The 20,714-nt window shown below is 38.6% G+C and overlaps 2 protein-coding genes across 51 annotated transcripts in view; one reads left to right on the top strand and one right to left on the bottom strand.

Moving 5' to 3' along the window:
- The window catches only part of LRRFIP2 (LRR binding FLII interacting protein 2), a 124,168-nt gene that overhangs the window by 97,150 nt on the left and 6,304 nt on the right, over positions 1-20,714 (top strand). For 28 of the 50 annotated variants that reach the window (XM_054681649.1, XM_063805573.1, XM_024355373.3 and 25 more), the window contains 5 exons: positions 4,868-4,960; positions 7,102-7,194; positions 13,672-13,773; positions 14,055-14,187; positions 16,216-16,265. In XM_054681649.1, coding sequence (XP_054537624.1) covers positions 4,868-4,960; positions 7,102-7,194; positions 13,672-13,773; positions 14,055-14,187; positions 16,216-16,265 — 471 coding nt within the window. The remainder of the gene's footprint in view (positions 1-4,867; positions 4,961-7,101; positions 7,195-13,671; positions 13,774-14,054; positions 14,188-16,215; positions 16,266-20,714) is intronic. The other 22 variants (XM_054681652.1, XM_024355402.3, XM_024355400.3 and 19 more) reach the window with 2 other exon arrangements.
- Positions 11,835-20,714, bottom strand: part of MLH1 (mutL homolog 1) — a 75,257-nt gene continuing 66,377 nt past the window's right edge. The window contains exon 19 of the mRNA XM_009445168.4: positions 11,835-14,380. Within this exon, the coding sequence (XP_009443443.1) occupies positions 14,378-14,380 (3 nt within the window). The 3' untranslated portion in view covers positions 11,835-14,377. The remainder of the gene's footprint in view (positions 14,381-20,714) is intronic.

Below are 20,714 nucleotides of genomic sequence, written 5' to 3'. Positions count from 1 at the left end.
TCATTACCTCAGAAAGAAACCATATACCCTTTAGTATCATCTTCCTTTCCCCCAAACCCCTCAGTCTTAAGTAACCACTAATCTACTTTCTATCTATAGAGTTCCCTATTCTAGACTCATATGAAAGGAGTCATATAATACATGGTCTTTTGTGACTGGCTTCTTTCGCTTAGCGTGATGTTTTCAAGGTTCATCCATGTTGTACCATGTATCAATACTTAATTCCTTTTTATAGCCTATTAATATTCCATTTTTTGGGGTATGCTACATTTTGTTTACCCATTTGTGCATTGATTGACATTTGGGTTGTTTATACTTTTTCCTGTTAAGAATAATGCTGCCATAAACATTTGTATACAGGTTGTTTTTTGGACATAAGTTTTCTTTTTCTTTTTTATTCTAAGAGATGGGGCCTTGCTATGTTGCCCAGGCTGGTAACTCCTGGCCTCAAGCAATCTTCCTGCCTCGGCCTCCCAAAGTGTTGGAATTACAGGCATGAGCCACTGCTCATGGTCTGGATATATGCTTTCCTTTTTCTTAAGTATATACTTGGGAATGGAATTGCTGATTCATACGATAAATCTGTGTTTAACCATTTGAACAGTGCCAGACTGTTTTCCGAAGTGGCTGCACCATTTTATATTCTCACACTAGCAGTGTATGCAGGTTTTGATTTCCCCACATCCTCACCAACACTTGTTATCTGTCCTTTTTATTCTAGCCATCCTAATAGGTGTGGTTTTGATGTGCATCTCCCTGGTGACTAATGATTTTGAACATATTTTCATGGGCTTATTGGCTATTTGCATATCTTCCTTGGCAAAATGTCTATTCAGATCCTTTGTCCATTTTAAAATTGGATTTTGCCTTATTATTATTGACTTGTAAGGTTTATATATTCTAGATATAAGAATTTTATCAGATATATTATTCGCAAATATTTTCTCCCTTTATGAGTTTTCAAAAAAAGGAATTGGTTGTGACCAATTACTTTTCTCTTAAAATATCAATATGAAGTCATAAATTCAAGCATTTGATGTCTTCAGTTGCATTGCAGCTTTTATTCTTTTTGATGATAAAATTGTCCCATCTTTGGCTAATGTGAACCTCTTGAGGTTGATTCTCAAGTACTTCTGGTGAGTCTAATTGTTTTTGATAGCTTCTTTGCTTTCTGGCAGAAGATGTCCCAGTCTCATCTTGTACATTTTCTGCCCCAGACCTGGAATCAGCCATTTGTCCAAGGAGCCCTAGTTCTGTTTTAGTATGAGAGCTAGAGATGCTCATTGCCACCAAGTAGGTCAGTGTTTATGGGTCTTTTCAGTGGATAAATTTGGGAAATATGTGTGTGAAGTTTTTTTTTGTTTTTAACGACAAAATACATTATGAGTTCATGCTGATAGTTCCAGTTCACATGCAGGACTCTAGGGTTATTTAACCTCTTCTGTCTTACATCTGTATCTTTGTTTGTTTCCCCTACACTACAATTCCTAGTTCTCAAAGTTTCTAGGGATGATAGTAATTATGTTACGTTCTGTTCTCTTTGCTTTATCCGAAGTTGCCTAGAATAGCAATACCAACATTAACACCAACAATTTAATTACTGAAAATAGTTAAAAGATTTTTATTTTGTTTGTTTTGCTTGGCTGTTATTTTTGCCACTAGTCTGTGTATGGCCAAACTATTGTTTTTAGAAGTTACTTGAAATAGTTTCTTTCTGCGCTTCTAACTGGATGTATAGTTAGGTTCACTGCATTTTATTTTCAATATTTGGAATTACTTTTAAAATTATTTTTATTTTAAAAAATTTAATTATCATTAAAAAACATGATAAATTTATTATCTTAACCATTTTAAAGTGTAGAGTTCAGTAGTGTGAAGCATATTCACATTAGTGTACATCAGATCTCCAGAAATTTTTCATCTTTCAAAACTAAAACTCTGTACCCATTAAACAATTACCCATTTCTCCCTACCACCAGCCCTTGGCAACTACCATCCTACTTTCTGTCTCTGTGAGTTTGGCTACTCTGTGTACCAAACTCATAAGTAAGTAGAATCATATAATAATATATCTTTTCTTGACTGGTTTACTTCATTTAGCATAATGTCCTAAGGCTCATCCATGTTGTAGCGTGTGACAAGAGTTTCTTTTTTAAAGCTGAATAATATTCCACTGTATATATACCACATTTTGCTTATGCATTCATCTATCAATGGCCACTTGAATTGTTTCCACTAGGAATTGCTTTTTAAATTTAATTTTGTTTTACAATTTTGTAACTATCTAGAATAGTTACATAGATCTGGAGTCAAGTTAACAAAGAAAATATATTTGAAGAAGTTAATCTTCTATCCCTGTCTCTTTGTCTCTATTTTCTCCTTCCTTTAGGGAATTTTAAATTTTAATGGTTTATCTTTCCATGTTTTAAATCCAAGAAGATAAATTAGGTAGCCATTTTTAATCTAAAAAGATATATATGTATATATAATCATTCAAAATATATGTACAAATATATGTATTTCTTACTCTTCTTAGAAAATGGTAGCATATTGTTAATATAAATGCTGTCGTGCATCTAGATTTTATCACCTTATGAATGTCGTATAGAGATATCTTGCTCATTCTTTTTCACCACTGCATAATTATTCCACAGTATGGATGTACCACACTTTATTCTACCAGTTCCCTATATTAATAGACATTCAAGTTTGTCATGTTTTGCTGTTAAAAATAGTCCTGTAGAAATAACATACTGCATAGGTCTTTTTGTATTTTTGCCAATGTATCTATAATGAAGAGTGAGATTGCTGGGTCGAAAGGTATGTAGTTTTGCAGATACTGCTGTAGTCTCCTTTGTAAGCATTATACCATTTGCATTCTCACCAAAATGTATGAGGGCCTATTTCTTTCCCCATAGTTCTGTTCTGGAATATGTTGTCAAGTTTTTGAACTTTTGCTAGTATTTTGTTTGTTTCCGTTTCTCTTAGTATGAGTATCTTTTCATATTCAGAGCTATTTCTATTTCTTTTTCTGTAAACTGTCCGTTTCCGTAGCTTATTATTCTATGCAGTTAGTGCTTTCTTTCTTTCCAGTTTTTGTTTGTTTGTTTGTTTTTTAAGACAGAGTTTCGCTCCTGTTGCCCAGGCTGGAGTGCAATGGCGCAATCTCGGCTCACCACAATCTCCGCCTCCCAGGTTCAAGCAATTCTCCTGCCTCAGCCTCCCGAGTACCTGGGATTACAGGCATGCACCACCACGCCTGACTAATTTTGTATTTTTAGTAGAGACAGGGTTTCTCTATGTTGGTCAGGCTGGTCTCGAACTCCCGACCTCAGGTGATCCGCCCACCTCGGCCTCCCAAAGTGCTGGGATTGCAGGCGTGAGCCACCGTGCCTGGCCTAGTTTTAGAGATTCTCTGCCATTCAAAAGTTTTATTTATTTATGTATTTATTTTTTGGAGACAGAGTCTCACTCCGTCGTCAGGCTGGAGTGCAATGGCACCATCATGGCTCACTATAGCCTTGACCTCCCCAGGCTCAGGTGGTCCTCCCACCTCAGCCTCCAGAGTACCTGGGACTACAGGCACACGCCACCAACCCTGGCTAATTTTTGAATTTTTTTTATAGAGATGGGGTTTTGCCATGTTGCCCAGGCAGAGTCTTGAATTCTTCGGCTCAAGGGATCTGCCTGCTTCAGCCTCCCAGAGTGCTGGGATTACAGGCATGAGCTACCACGCCCAGCCCAAAATTTTGATTTTTATGTAGTCTAATTTATTGTACCATTACCTCATTGCTTGTGGATTTTTGAGTCATTTTTTCAGTAAAGATTGCCCCACTCCTTGGTTACTTTTATTCCTGTACAGTTTGTTCTCCCTTCCCTTCCCTCTTCCCCCATTCACTCCCTGGCTTTCTTTCCTTATGTAAATCTCTGATTGATTTGGAATTTGTCCTGGTGTGTGGTATGAGGTATAGTTCCAATTTTATCTTTTTCCAAATGGATATCCAGTTATCCCAACATTACTAATTTAAAAGTCTTTCCTTCTCATTGATTTGAGATGCTCTTATTTTTATTGTTTTTAAATATATTTGTATATTTAAGTGGGTTTTTCCTGAATTCTCTATTCTGCTCCCTTGGTCTATATTCATGTGCCATAACAACATTGTTTTAATTGTAGAAGCTTTATAATATGTTTTAATACCTAGTAAGGCCGGCTTTCTTCTTTTTCAGTATGTATTTTTTTGGCTACTTTTTCTTGTGTTTTTCTTTCAAATCAACTTGCTCTGATGATGATAAAAGAAAAACCTGATGGTATTTTTATTTGTACTACATTAAATGTATAGATTAATTTAGGGAGAACTGGCATTTTTATAATGTTGTGAGACTTTTAATCCAAGAAGACGGTATGCCTTTCCATTTATTCAATCCTATTTCTCTGTCTTTTGGGAATGCTTTATATAATTTTCCTCATAAAGGTTTTTGATATATTTTGTAAGTTTACATGTATGTTTTTTATTTAATATTGATTTTATTTTGATATTGCATTTATTATTCCTTCTTTGAATTTTATTTGTATATGAATGTCATTGAATTGTATATGTTCATTTTATAACCTGTTACTTTACTAAATTATCTTTTGTTTTTAATAATTTTGCCATTGATTAGTTCAGGTTTTCCTGATAATTATACAAGATGGAATTTTAAAATTTTCTTAACTTTTCTATAGAATACACAATTTTTCTAAGTTATTATGAATCAGGAGTTTGGGCATGTTTCTGGAGGTCATACTTAACCTCTGTGTTGTATTGTATATGTTCAAATTTCTTGTGTGCCATGACCTGTGTAAATGATATTATTTGTTTAATAACAGGAGTTAGAAAGGCAGAAACATATGTGTAGTGTGCTGCAGCATAAGATGGAAGAACTTAAAGAAGGCCTGCGGCAAAGAGATGAGCTTATTGAGGTATGTACATGAACTGTGGGAATACTTAATTTTGAAAAAAAATGAGTTGAATGGGATGAGGATGTGTTGGGAGGGAAGGAGAGTTAAGATGCATCAGAGTTTGTCTCTTTATATTTGACTGTACACTAAAAATTTTCAAACATAAACCAGATCATGCTTAAAAATTAATACTATAAATCCTATAAACATTACCCCACTTTGGTAGCAGAAATTTTTGTGTCTTTTATTCCTAAGCACACTGTTTCCTACAGATATCTTAGGAAATGGGCAAAAGGAAAAATTATAGAATAACATTATTCTTTGGAATTAGTGAATGCCATCTTTTGGGACATGATTCTTGGGGAATAAGTTTGATTTTCACTCAGGTAAATACATTTCTCAGGTGGCTAAATGAAAAAAGAAGAAACATCAAGATACGTTCTGTACAAAAAGGTAAAGATGGCTAGTCTGAAGGTTCAGGTTTCTGCAAGCGAAGGGACTCTGCCACATTGCTGGCAACATCTTAGGAAGGCAATGAAGCATAGTCTACCAAGAACTCTTTGAAAACATTAGTCATCCTTGCAGGCCTGCTACATTGCATGCATCTTTTTTCTTTAAATGTGGTTTTCCCTCCTGAGACGATGTTTTTAGATAAATATGGAAATAAGTTTGAAGGGGGATCCTGCCCACTATCTAGGTGTGGCTATCAAAGGCATCTAATGTTAAGTTAGTGTTGACACGCCAGAGATGTCAGGAAGCATAGATTGTTAATGATCCCAGGAGAGAGATCTCACAACCACACTTGTCCACATTCCTGGCTACTCAGACCTTAGCCTTTCTTTTTCTCTCCCTCTTTCTCTCTTTCCCCTCGGACCTACCTCTTAATATGTCTCTCTACAAATGATTTTTAAAAACCATTTAATAGAGAAAAAGAAATGACTTTAAATTTGAAGATGTGTTAATTTTTGTCATCATTAAGAATAATTGGACATACTCAGAATTTGTGGATTTCAAGTGCAGATACAGATAACCTTTTGGATCTATCAGATTACATGTGAAGTTAATTTTCTTGGTTTTTCTCCATATAAGGTAGGAAGCATATTTTCCAGAATCTGTATCCTGCTGGTATTTTAAAATAATGTGAAATTCTTTCCCTTTTTGTTCTTTTATCTTTTTGTGCCAAAATGCCAACCACATAAAATAATAAACCTGCTTTGGGGGCTGCTTCTCAAATTCAATAGCTTAAGTTAGGATTGGTAAAGTGTTCTAGTAATTAATTGTAATTGCATTTAAGAAGAATATAATGCTTGATTTCTATAGTTCATCACTGTGGCTTCTTTAAAAGCTTAGGGTGCTAGGTATACAAACTTTGAGAACTATAGTTTTAGATGCTTTTTACATCTAGAATGAACATCTTTTAGATGTTAGTATCTATGGTTATGCTGAAAAACTTTAAATATTACAAATAATGTTTTTTGGTCTTTGGAATTGAAAATTCCATGGTAAAGTACCTAATGTATGAGTAGGGAAAGGAGGACATAATAATTTACCAATAATGCATAAGAAGAAAACCTGTTAAGCACCATTGCCTAATTAGAAAGGTCATTTAAGGATTGTTAAATGCTAAATTTAAATGTTTCAAAATAATATAATTTTAAAATAATACAAAATTCATGGTGTTCTTGCTGCCATAGATTTTGCTAACAGAAATTCAAAATGATCAGTTCTGCTTAAAAAATAAAATTCAAAACTGCTTGTTCTCTAAGATGAAAGATCATTTGTTCATAAGCAAACCTAAATTTCCCTCTCTAGGAATGTTAAGTTCTTGTTTGGTAAAAAGGCAGTTATCAAAGAAAGAATATACATATGGAGCTGTATGTACACAGAAATTCTAGCTGGCTTGCTGCCACGTAGCTGTGGTTGGAACAGTTATTCCTGGTTCCTTTGCTTACTTTTGTAGGGGCAAGCCAATAAGAATCTTGTGGCCAAGACTGTGAATGTCATCTTTTCTTTTGGCAGACCAATTTTGCTTTTCCTGTTCATCACAGACTTTCCTTTTTGGTTAAGTTTCTTTATCGGCTTTATTTTTGTTTCCTCCCTCAAACCTCCTCTCCCTTTTCTTTCTGCTCTTTTATTACTTCTCTTCCCCTCTTCCTCTGCAGGAGAAGCAGCGCATGCAGCAGAAAATAGACACCATGACAAAAGAGGTGTTTGACCTCCAGGAGACACTTCTTTGGAAAGATAAAAAAATTGGGGTATGAAATGAAATTGGGCTTTGGTTAGAAGCTCATTGATGAGGATTACAGTAGAATTTAACCTAGAGATTGAAAAAACCTGTCCTTTTGATTCTTCTTGAGCATTTACACAGTATGAAAAATGAGTCAGTAGGAGACAGAGACTTCCATAGGAAAACCTGACGTTGTGCCTGGAAGAACTCTTCTTTTCAGCAAACACTAGGCTTGTAAAATGTATAAGTAGGAACTTTTCTTTAAAGGAAGTTTCTCTGTATTCCCTTAGGATTCTTTTTTTTTTTTTTTTTTTTTTTTTTTTTGAGACGGAGTCTCACTCTGTTGCCCAGGCTGGAGTGCAGTGGCATGATCTCGGCTCACTACAACCTCTGCCTCCTGGGTTCAAGTGATTCTCCTGCCTCAGCCTCCCGAGTAGCTGGGATTACAGGCACACACAACCATGCCCAGCTAATTTTTTGTCTTTTTATTAGAGACGGGGTTTCACCATGTTAGCCAGGCTGGTCTCCAACTCCTGACCTCAGGTAATCCACCCACCTTGGCCTCCCAAAGTGCTAGGATTATAGGCGTGAGCCACCATGCCTGGCCTCCCTTCAGATTCTTATCCAGAAACAGCCACAGGCATTCAATTCAAACTCTGTGGTTAACTTGATATCCTTACGTTACAGGAATTTGGATAAGAAGAGGGTAGTGGTGGGGAGAAAGTTATTAGCATCCTATAAATCCTTGGTGTATAAAATAGGAAGAGATTAAAATCAATTCAATTACAGAAATGGATAGGAATGTAAGACTTTCTAGGGTGGCTGTCTGTAATTATAACCACAGAACTCCCCCAAGTAAGGGCCCAGATAAATGAAATGTCTTCATTGCTGTTTTGCTAAGCCTTGCAGGTAGATTCCATGTACACCAAAAGCTGGAAAAAATTCCCTCCAGTTCATCTCATGTGGCCTTTGATTGGCAGTCCCATCACCTGGCTGAGCTCTCTGTTCTACAGTAGGGGAACCACTTAGCCATAGTTGCCAGAGGCTTACCTTGTCAGGGAAGGGCAGAGGAAATAGAACATGTAAGAAAAGTCTTGTTCTGCCTAAGGTTAGGGGGAGTAGGGAATAGTTGTTAAAGATCCCTGAGAACATCTCTTGAGAGACAGGCCTGGATATGAAATCCTGTGGATTATACCCTCAGAATGTTGTTAGGAACATTCTGAAGCCCAACCAGTAGTCAGCAGGATCCAGTCTTTTTCATCACTTCAAGGACCTCTCTCATTAATATACACATGGGAAGATTACATTACCTCTTAAGAGTTTGTAGGCTCATGCCTGGAATCCTAGCACTTTGGGAAGCCAAGGCTCGAGGATCGCTTGAGGCCAGAGGATTGCTTGAGGTCAGGAGCTTGAGACCAGCTTGGGCAACATAGTGAGACCCACCCTGTCTCTGCAAAAGAATTTTAAAATTTGCAGAGCATGCACCTGCCCCAGCTACTTAGGAGGCTGAGGTGGGAGGATCACTGGAGCCCACACGATGGAGGCTGCAGTGAGCTATGATCGTGCCATGGCACTCCAGCCTAAGCAATAGAGTGATACCCTTTCTTTAAAAAAGTTTGTAGACCAAAAATTTAAAGAACAAAAGCTACTTTATAGATAATTCTCTGACTTTCAAATTGCTGAGTATTAAAAATTCCATCTAAACCTAGAAAAGCCTTCTGGGGAATAAATCAATAATTCTGTTAGGTGTTTTGAAACTATGGTTTTAAAATTGAAATTTGAAATTGAAAAGTGAAATTTGATTGTTGAACCATTGATTTGATTTAAATTTTTGCTTGGGAAATATAAGAGGTGAAAAAACATGTGGGGCAAAGTAGGTAATTTAAAATTTTTAGTTAAAATCTGGTCACTGTCTAGAATGGGCTTCTTTTAGGACTTCACATAATTTTCTTTAACACAGATCTGTAGGCCCAGGATTTCTAGCTTGTATGAGTGCCTTAGTATTTTAAACTGATAATCTTGGACCAGCCATAGAAACCCCTCAGATGTCTCAGTTTAAAATATAAATTATTTGGCTTTTAATTGGAAAATATTTTATTTTAGTATTCTTTTTTTGAGATGGAATCTCTCTCTCTCCCCAAGGCTGGAGTATAGTGGCACGATCTCAGCTCACTGCAACCTCCTGGGTTCAAGCAATTCTCCTGCCTCAGCCTCCTGAGTAGCTGGGACTACAGGTGTGCACCACCACGTCCGGCTAATTTTTGTATTTTTAGTAGAGATGGGGTTTCACCATGTTGGCCAGGCTGGTCTCGAACTCCTGACCTCAAGTGATCCACCCACCTCGGCCTTCCAAAGTGGTGGTACTACAGGCATGAGCCACTGTGCCCGGCCAGAATTTTAGATTTACATGCAGTTGTAAGAAATTAAACAGGGCTGGGCATGGTGGCTTATGCCTTTAATCCCAGCACTTTGGGAGGCCAAAGAGGGTGGATCCCTTGAGGTCAAGAGTTCGAGACCAGCCTGACCAACATGGTAAAACGCTGTCTCTACTGAAAATACAAAAATTAGCCAGGCATGGTGGCGCACACCTGTAATCCCAGCTACTTGGGAGGCTGAGGCATGAGAATCACTTGAATCCGGGAGGCCAAGGTTGCAGTGAGCTGAGATCATGTCACTGCAGTCCAGCCTGGGCAACAGACCAAAACCCTGTTTCAAAAAAAAAAAAAAAAAAGAGGAAATTTAACAGAGATCCTATATATTCTTTGCTCAATCTTCCCCAAATGTAACATCTTACAAAACTATAGTACAATATCACAACCAGGATATTGCCCTTGATATGGTGAAGATACAGAGCATTTCCATCAATATAAGGGATTTCTCCTCCTCTTGCCTTTTTATAGTCATAGCCTTTATCTCCCCTTCCCCTCCCAAGCCCTAAGAACCACTAATCTTTTCTTCATTTGTGTAGTTTTGCTCTTTTAAGAATGTTATAAAAATGGAATTATATAGTATATGTTAACCTTTTGGAATTATCCCTTTTCACTCTGTATAAGTCCCTCAAGATTCTTCCAAGTTATTGAATCACGAGTTGACTCTTTTTTAATTTGAAAAATTGTGCTAAAGTACAAATAACATAAAATTTACCATTTTAACTATTTTTAAGTGTACAGTTCAGTGGCATTGAGTACATTCATGTTGTTGTGCTACTGTCACCACCATAGAACTTTTTAGTCTTCCCCAGCTGAAATCTTTACCCATTAAACAACTCCCCATTCAGTCCCTTCTCCAAAACCCCTGGTGGAATGGCAACTACCATTCCACCTTCGGTCTCTGTGAATTTGACTACTCTAGGTACTTCATGTAAGTGGAATCATACAGTATCTGATTTATTTCACTTGGCATAATGCCCTCAAGGTTCATGTTGCAGCATATGTCAGAATGTCCATCCCTTTTAAGGCTGAATCATATTCCATTGTATGTATATACCACATTCTTCTGTTGATATATCAACACATCTACCTTTTGGCCATTGTGAATAATGCTGCTGTGAACATGGGTATTCAAATAACTCTTCAAGACTCCGCCTTCAGTTGTTTTCGGTATGTACCCAGAAGTGGAATTGCTGGATCATATAGTAATTCTGTGTTTAATTTTTTTGAGTAACAGTTATACTGTGTTCTGTAGCAGATGTACCATTTTACATTCCCACCACTAGTGAACAAGGGTTCCAATTTCTCCATGTCCTTGCCAACATTTGTTATCATTATAATACAAGGGCAGTGGTCCTCCCTTGACTTTTAAGACACATTTTCAGTATGGTCAGTAACTACTTGTCTCTAGCTTCATTTTTAAGATTTACATTTAGTAACTTAATGAAGAAATATGTGCATTATTCCCAGGTTAAAGTTCAGTTCATTAGTGGTCTTGCCTCTGGCTCCACTGCAGTTCTAAACACCAGGAGCCCATGTATAGAATAGGTGCGTATGAAGAACTTGCGTATCTCTATAGCCCAGCATAAACTCACTTCCATTCTGACCAAAGATATTTGTTCCCCAGTACAATTATGTGGAGAATTAACCCCTTGCCCAAAAGTTCAGCCCATTATACACATCCTTTTGGCTTCCGGATGGTAGGATTTGAGGTTAGGTCAGGGATAAAGAATTATTTTGAACTCTACAAGCGTGTACTTTTTACCCTAAAAAAAATCTACTGTAGGAGCTATTGTTGCACACAAACACAAGGGTAGTGGTTATATGGTCAGGTAGATCCAGCTTGAATACATTTGATCCAATTATAAGGTATTTTAGTAGTCTTCAAACTTTGTGGTGAAGTGGGTGAATTTACAGGATGTATTTTATTTTCTCATCTATAATTATGGGAAGAGGAAATTAAAAAGTCCGAAGGTAAAAATAAAACCCAGTGCAATAAGATGTGGAAGAAGAGCAAATGTCATGTATATCATTTGCTAGAATTCCTAGTTTCAAATTGGCCTGTTCCTCAGAGGTCTTTTTTATTCAGTGTTGTTGTTTATGTAGAGCATGTTGTGACAGTGATCATTTACCCACTTATATGTGGTGATACATGACATAACTATGCATGCAGATACCAGTAACCAAAAATACCTAATCCATAAAGTGACACTCAACACATGGGAAAGTATTGTTGTGCTTTGTTTTCCCAATGTTTCATTTATTATTAATTATTAACATAATGGAGTGTTAACACTAGCTAGATGGTGCTAGAAATGCACATTGTTAATTCACAGGCAGACTTGAGACACATCATATAGTGTGAATGTAAATTGTTGAAAAGAAGTCAGATATTGACATTGCAGTTTGGATAAGTAAAGAGTAGGATTTGCCGTATGGACTCCTTTCCTAGCATCATCTGGGCTAACAATAAGGGAATATAATGTGGCCTTCATAGAGCTGTGATATTTAAAAAACTATTTAAGGGCTTTGGAAACAAAAACAACCAGATTCATTTTCTGGTTTTGCCACTTACTGTGACTTTGGGCGAAAAAATATAACCACTGTGAGCCTCAATTTTCTCATCTGTTAAATGGGGATAATACAAGTACCTCACAGGATATGTGGAGGTTTCAAATGTAAAATAATGTATAAGAGAGAAATTATATAAAATAGTGCCTGCCATATAATTTGTGCTATACAAATCATAGTTGCTATCATCCCTTATTTACTTGCTCCCTATTTGGTTGCAAAACAGGATTATAATGATTTTTTGAATTGCCCAGCTATTCAGCTATCAATTTCTCAGCAATTCGCTGTCCCACTTTCAAACCCAGTGAACTGAGAGGAAAGTTACCTGATATAGTTTAACTTCTTGGATTAATGGAAATGCTAACAGAAGACATTAAATATATGAACAAAAATATTTGGGGAAAGGCTTTTTCAAATAGGCCAGTTATCAGATTCCTGCATAGACTACTTACCTTGGGTGTATTTTTAATTCTGGGTTATTTTCTTTTACAATAGATTTTATTTTTTCATAGTAGATTTTATTTTTCATTGATGACCAAAGTATGTTCCTGCTTCTGCATTGTCCTCAGCTGACAGTTGTGAGATTAAGGAAATGGCAGGGAATTTACAAATGAAATCACCAACCTGATTCTCCTGAACTGTCCCTGCTATCTAGGCATTACAGGCAATGCTTTACCTTGATTTATGCCTCTGCCCTTGGGATGGGTGCTATTATCCCTTCTGTTTTTCCAGTGAGGAAACTGAGGCATAGGACAAGTATGTGCCAGAACCCAAAAGCCTGATTCTGAAATCCATGTTCTGTAACTCTTCATAGCTTGGCTGTATTTATTTTGTCAGTGTTTATTTTTGTTTTTCACATTTTGGGAGTATAACAGAAAGCCAAATGAGTCTCAGTTATATTTAATTAAATTGTCAGAAGTTGATCTTTGAATCCTTTTGGAGGTTAACTATTTTGAATTAAGTGGTATTTGAGTATTTTGCCACACTACTTGGAGAAAAATCTACAGCCAGTATTAAATTAAAATACCTATGTATAATAGTTATTTTTATTCCAGAACTATTTTTTTAAAAATCAACTGTATTCTTGAATAAACTAGTTTAGTTAAACATGAAATGTGGGGTTTTTTTTGTTCACCAAATAAAAATGTACTTAGGCAGTCAGTAAGGAAAGCTTTATTTTACTCTGGCTTCTCTCTTTATCTTCCTTTTCCTGTTTTATTTTTTTCATTGACTGGAAAAGATTTATTTCCCTGCTTGATGTGATTAAACATGTTTTGCCAAATTGATGCATGAGAACCAGTTTCTATGAGAACTCTCTTCTGGAGATGTATATCCATGTAACTCTGTATTTCCTCCCATATCTGACTGTTTGTTTCCAATCTTTTGACTGCTTTCTTGCTTTTTATGCCTTTATCTTTGCTTATTTGAATTAGGTACTTCTCTGCTACCTTTCACCTGCTCTTTTTCTGTGCCATTGTTTCCCTTGCTACCTTACCTAAAACCAGGCCCTAGAGAAACAGAAAGAATACATTGCCTGCCTTAGCAATGAGCGAGATATGCTCAGAGAGGAGCTGGCTGACCTGCAGGAGACAGTGAAGACGGGAGAGGTATGTTAGCATTAGCCTGGAATTCAGGTCCCTCACTGTTTTACTCTCTATCTTCCTTCCTTTCATCCTGCCATCTTTCCTAGCCTAAATACAAACTACAGTGTTTATTCTCTAATCCAGATTTGGTAGGTTTAAGCTATTTCTTACACAGAGCTATATTTCATGTAACTGATTCTAACCAGGTTTTACCTGTAGCAAACATGTATTGTTGCAGAGTGACCTCACAGAGCTTCCTGCTTCCATATGGGCCTTTTGTGATGGTGAGTTTTTCCCCCCTGCAGAAACATGGCTTAGTTATAATCCCCGATGGCACTCCCAATGGTGATGTCAGTCATGAACCAGTGGCTGGAGCCATCACTGTTGTGTCTCAGGAAGCTGCTCAGGTCTTGGAGTCAGCAGGAGAAGGGCCATTAGGTAAGATACTGGTTGCTATGTTGACTTGGATTAATGTTACCCTATTGGGTTTTCTGCTTTTTCATATCCCAGCTTGGAAAACAAAAACAGCATAAGGGCTGAGGCTCAAGTAGATCCTTAACCAGAAGAATCTGGGCACATTGGCACATTGTCTTCAGACATCCTTGACCTTGGGAAATCAGCATCTGGGTCACTGTAAGGCAATAAGTGTAACTGTAAGGCCTGTGGATGGAAGTACTATGGGCCTATACACATCGGTTTTTACTTAACTACAAACTTTTCTGCAAAGAGATAGTCTAGTATACCTGTGCTAGGGTAGCAGTAGGCTAGCAGGAGACTTCTCAAGTGTGTTATAAGTTTCTCATCCTTGGAACATCTGGTTTTATGTTCCACTACTTACCCCAGGGTTCTGTACCTCTTTTCCACCACATTTCTTAAGCCAAGAAACAGATGACCAAAAAGATACCAGAGAAGTATGACTTCCAGAGCAGGGCTTCCCAGACTCTTAAAGTCTAAACCTCTTAAATTTAACCCTTTGAGAATCTGACATCTCTCTCCAGGAAACTACAAAGTTGCTGACACCTCTGTCTGAGAAATCAAAGTCGCCCATCCATTGACCCCACAAAGAAATCTACTCTAGAGGAAGAAAAATGGCACAGATAGATACTGTATCATTAGCTCACTTTTATTTAAAAAAAAAACAATCTTTTTTTGTTTTTCATCTTGTTTTCATATATGTGTAAGCTTCTTAGAGGAGTGAGAGATACAAGTGTGAAGCAAACTGAAAAACATTTTGAAAGTTAGTAAGCACATTCTCTAATGTGCATTCCAGAAATGTGATTGTAGGGCACTTTGAATAAAACAGGATGCTGGGTGAGCAAGAGAGATCTGGAGAATGGAACGAGAGTCTGGCTATAGGCAGCCCAGGGTGTTTCCCTGCTGTTTTTTCCCTCGTCTGCAGGTCCAAGCAGGCAGATCTGCTTGGAAGGTGCAGAAGAAACCAAAATCTTTATTTGGCTGTGACCCTGTTTACAGAGGGTAGTGGTTGGTGAGATATCAGCTGCTTTTTTAAGTGAACCATGGTATCTCCTCAGCTGAAGGGGCCTATTTTAATGCAGACTTGGGAAGAGTCAAACCTCCACAGGCTAGGAGTGAGCCCTAATGGTGCTGCCACCAAGCTGCAGATCCACCCATGGATGCCCACATCTTTTTTTTTTTTTTTTTTTTTTTTTTGAGACGAAGTCTCACTCGGTCGCCCAGGCAGGATTGTAGTGGCGCGATCTCAGTTCACTGCAACGTACAACCTCTATCTCCCGGGTTCAGACGGCTTCCCGAGTAGCTGGGATTACAGGCGCCTGCCACCACGCTTGGTTAATTTTTGTATTTTTTTAGTAGAGACGTGGTTTCACCATTTTGGCCAGGCTGGTCTTGAACTCCTGACCTCAAGTGATCCACCCAGCTAGGCCTCCCAAAGTGCTGGGATTACAGGCGTGAGCCACCACGCCTGGCCTGGCTGTCCACATCTTGGAGTGGGTCCCCTTCCCTCCCTACTAGCTTTTGGGGACTTTGCTTCTTCCAGCATTATGCTCCTCTCTTTTCTCTTCTCTAGCTTCCTTTGCCCAGTCCTGCTCTTACCCCATCTTCTTTCACATCTTTGGATCTCTCCCGCTAAGGGCTCAGCCTTTAGGAACACACTTGACATTTGAGTTGTCTGTCTACTAGTGAAAGCTTGAAACAAGGAAATGACCTCCTTTGTACTTCAGTTTGTCTTTAAGTGGCAAATCACTGCTGTGGGGAACAAATGTTGGATTTGATGCCCTGATAAATATCAGTTGTGTGGAAATACTTTTTAGATAGTTAAGAACTTTTCTGTAATGCTATTAACACCTTTATTTCTTTAGATATTCAGAGCTGTAAGTAATGTAATTTATCAGATAATATTAGCTGTTTATGAGTTTGAAAAATTTTTAATTGTTTATATACTATATCATCACATATTTAGTTTATGATCTTTTTCATTTGTTTTAGATGTAAGGCTACGAAAACTTGCTGGAGAGAAGGAAGAACTACTGTCACAGGTAAAGGCATTCTTATTGGAGTGTAATATAATTTTAACAAAGTTACATGGTAAAATACTGGCTAATTGAAATGTTCATTAAAAAAAATATGCTTCTTTCAAACATCAGTACTCAAGTGAGATATGAAGGATAGATAATTCATATTTTACCTCTTTGTTATTTTCTGTTCTTAAAACATTTTTTTAAGGACACATAGTTTAAGGAGTCATATAGTTTTTTACAAAGCTTGTTATGAACACAGCAGTCCCTTGCCCTGGCTCCTCTGACCTCGCCCCTGACCATTTCTGTTAAATACTTTTAGCTGATTCTTGTGTACTGTCCTTGTATCTCTGTATAACATACTTATGTTGCGTCTTGATTGTTCTGCTTCAGGCATTCTATATTGACATCCTTTTATGGAAGATGAGGATTTAGCTGTTTTTCATCCTTTGTCCCTGCCACACACATACTTATTTTCCACTCTTATATCCTCCTAATAAAGGAACAGTGTAATTCCAGCCTGCTTGTGTCATTAGGACCCTCTAAACACTACTCACACAGTGGAGCCAGGTTGCATTCTAGGATCATCTCCCTCAGAACTATTAGTTTCCTCTAAAGTTAATGTTATGGTTTTTCTTTGTATTTGCTTGGTTTTCTATCATCAATTTAGCCACAGAATCTCCAAGAGCAGATTAATCCCACTCAGTATTTTCAGATGCATCTGGTGTTATTTCAGTTCCAGTTTGTTGAATCTTGGTGCATCTGACTTGTCCCTTTCTAAACTAGTGACTTGCCCTCTCGGTACATAGATGTGGTCACCCTTCATTGGCATCTGGAGATTTTCTTTGCATGTGATTTAGGTTGGGTTCCCTTTTTCCGGTGTCTGATGCCTTTCTCCTTATTTATTCTCTTATTTTGGTACATCTTCCAGTAGCTTCCTGAGAAGAGGGTTTGTGGATTGTTAATTTTTCATGACCTTGCAGGCCTGAAGATGTCTTCATTCTACCCTCTCACTTGATTAAAATAGTTTGGCTGGGTAGAGAATCCTGAGTTGCCATGGTTCTCCTTAAGATTTTTTAAAAGGACATTTCTTCATTGTGCTGTGACTTCGAGCATGGCTGTTGAGTTTTCATGAACATTTTGAGTTCTGATCTTTTCTGATTTGTGATCTATTTTTCTCCTCTTTGTGGAAGCTTGTATCCTATTCTCTTTCTCTCTAGCATTCTGGTGTAATTTGAAGATAGTCATGTGATTTGAAGTTTTCATGTGTGATGCTGGGCCCCTGTCAATTCTAGGAGCTCCCATCCTTTAGTTCTGGGAAAATTTCTTGAATGATTTTGTTACTGATTTTTTTCCCCTCCCATATGCTGTGTTCTCTATTTTGGAACTCCTATTCAGTCATTCAACAAATGTTGAGTGAGATTCTACTATTTAGCATGCACTATTCTAGGCACTGGGATATTTCAGTGAATAAATTAGTTCAGAAAAAAAAAATTCCTGCCTGAGAGGCATTCTAGTAAGAAGACATCAGACAATATTATATGATATGTTAGAAGGTTTGTGTGAATGCATTTATTATATGTGTTTCTCTGGCTACTTACAGCAGCATAGGGGCAGGCATGGAGTGGGTAGAGAGCTAGATTTTACTAGGACAGTATTAATGGGGCAGGAGAGGTGAGGGAGTATGTAAGAAAATGATTATAATGATGGACCTTGAAATTAAACTGGATGAAGAGGATTCGGGAGATATTCAGGAACACATCAAGGTATAGTAGAAAGAAGATGTAATCTGTAGATTAGTGGTACCAGTGTGGTTGAAGGGTTGTTGGAATTCGGGTCTAGAGAGAATGACCTAGAAAGATGAGGAATAGTGGTTAGAGAGAGGATACATGGAACTAAATTGTGTAGGGATTACAATTGTCTAATGATGAGATCTGGTATATGACTGTGGGAGTGAGTAGCTGAGGGCAAGAAGGGATAGATAGCAAGATCCTTGGAAGGGAGGTGGGTTAGTCCATTTTTTGCTTCGCTATAAAGGAATACCTGAGGCTGGGTAATTTATAAAGAAAAGATGTTTGACTGGGCACAGCAGCTCATGCCTGTAATCCCAACACTTCTGCAGGCTGAGGCAGGTGGTTGAGGTCAGGAGTTGAGACCAGCCTGGCCAACATGGTGAAACCCCAACTCTACTAAAAATATACAAAAATTAGCCGGGCATGGTGGTGGGTGCCTGTAGTCCCAGCTACTTGGGAGGCTGACGCAGGAGGGAGGTGGAGGCTGCAGTGAGCCAAGATTGCGCCACTGCACTCCAGCCTTGGGTGGCAGAGTGAGACTTTGTCTCAAAAAAAAAAAAAAGGAAAAAAAGAAAAAGAAAAGAGGTTTAAACTGGCTCATGGTTCTGCAAGCTGTAGAGGAAGTATGGTGTCAGCATCTGCTCAGCTTCTGAGCTCAGTTTCCTGAGGCCTCAGGCCAGGCTGGTCTTGAACTCCTGACCTTAGGTGATCCACCCACCTCGGCCTCCCAAAGTGCTGGGATTACAGGCATGAGCCACCGCGCCCAGCCAGCCTCAGGAAACTTCTCATCACGGCGGAAGGTGAAGGGGGAACAGGCACGTCATATGTCAAGCGGAAGCCAGAGAGAGTGGGGAGGTAACATACACTCTTAAACAACCAGATCTTGTGTGAACTACCAGAGTGAGAACTCACTCATCACCAAGGGAATGGTGCAAAGCTATTCATGAGGGATCTGCCCCATGACCCAGATACCTCCTGCCAGGCCCCACCTTCAGCACTGGGGAATACATTTCAACATGAGATTTGGAGGGGACAGACATCCAAACCGTAAGAGGAGATATACCAGAAATTGAGAGATCATTTGTAAGGGAGATCCTCTACTTAGATGTACATTGAAATTGCCAAAAATTAAGACAGGAATAGTCTAGAGGGAGTGCAAGTTGGGAGCTATTTAATAAATGGTGATGAAGGAATGGGATTTTGGCAATGATAAGTAGTTAGTGTATATAATTTGAAGAGACGAGATTAAGACCTGGGACTTTTAGGGAAGATGGAGGGAAAATACCAGCAAGGAAAGCAAGAGGACACCTATTCCATTTCTAGATTCAGTGGTAGGAAGCTGTGGAAGTACAAAAAAAAAAAAGGGGCCGGGCATGGTGGCTCATGTCTGTAATCCCAGCACTTGGGGAGGCCAAGGTGGGTGGATGACTTGAGGTCAGGAGTTCAAGACCAGCCTGGCCAACGTGACGAAACCCCATCTACTAAAAATACAAAAATTAGACGTGGTGGCATGCACCTGGAATCCCAGCTACTCGGGGGGCTGAGGCAGGAAAATCGCTTGAACCCGGGAGGCGGAGGTTGCAGTGAGCTGAGATCATGCCACTGCACTCCAGTCTGGGCCACAGAGCGAGACTCTCAAACAAACAAACAAACAAAACAAAACAAAACAAAACAAAAACAGTGTTTGAGAGAGCTGCAGAAGCAGCAGGAGAGGGTTATCAGAGCACGAGGGTAAAGGGGGGATGCTCAGAAAAGACTGAGGACAGAGTGTGTTTGCTGATGATGGACTGATAATTCTAGAGGGCACAGTGGAAAAGTTTCAGGCATTGGGAAAGGTTAGGAGATGAAGGTTAGTGGTCGTACAGACCCTTGTGAGGAAGAGTGCAGAGGAAGGATATGACCCTTTGTGAGATGCACATAAATAGGAATGATGGAGATAATGAGATTTGTCCTGGTTCCCTCAAGGCAGCTAATGATGGTGACCCTGTGTGTTGAAAGGGCAGAGGTGTCTGGGAAGTATAGAGTTAGTCCCAATATAGAGCTTACCCTTTTCCCATTGGGGAGTGGCAAACTTAATCTTAGTGCAGAGGCCTCCCTTTGACCCCTGTTGGTGGAGTTAAGGACAGCTGGGGAAGCCATCTCTATGTATCCAATTATTATTATTATTATTATTATTATTATTATTTTTTTTTTTTTTTTTTTTTTTTGAGACAGAGTCTCGCTCTGTCACCAGGCTGGAGTGCAGTGATGTGATCTCCGCTCACTGCAACCTCCACCTACCAGGTTCAAATGATTCTCCTGCCTCAGCCTCCGGAGTAGTTGGGACTACAGGCGCGTGCCACCATGCCCCACTAATTTTTGTAGTTTTAGTAGAGATGGGGTTTCACCATTTTGGCCAGGATGGTCTCGATCTCTTGACCTTGTGATCCGCCCGCCTCAGCTTCCCAAAGTGCTGGGATTACAGGCGTGAGCCACCGTGCCCAGCCCCAATTATTTTTACATACAGGATGTTTTCTAAGTAAGAAAATTTAACCTATGTCTAAAAGTAAACAACAAAAAACTGCTCATGGAATCTTCCATTTTAAGAAATAATCTCTTGAATATACCCTATCATCAGTTAACTGTTTATATTTTTGTTTTATTTTTTTTAGAGATGAGGTCTCACTGTGTTGCCCAG

Source organism: Pan troglodytes, chromosome 2, assembly GCF_028858775.2.
Source record: "Pan troglodytes isolate AG18354 chromosome 2, NHGRI_mPanTro3-v2.0_pri, whole genome shotgun sequence".
Taxonomy (NCBI): Eukaryota; Metazoa; Chordata; class Mammalia; order Primates; family Hominidae; genus Pan; species Pan troglodytes.
This window is presented reverse-complemented; position numbering and strand designations above follow the sequence as displayed.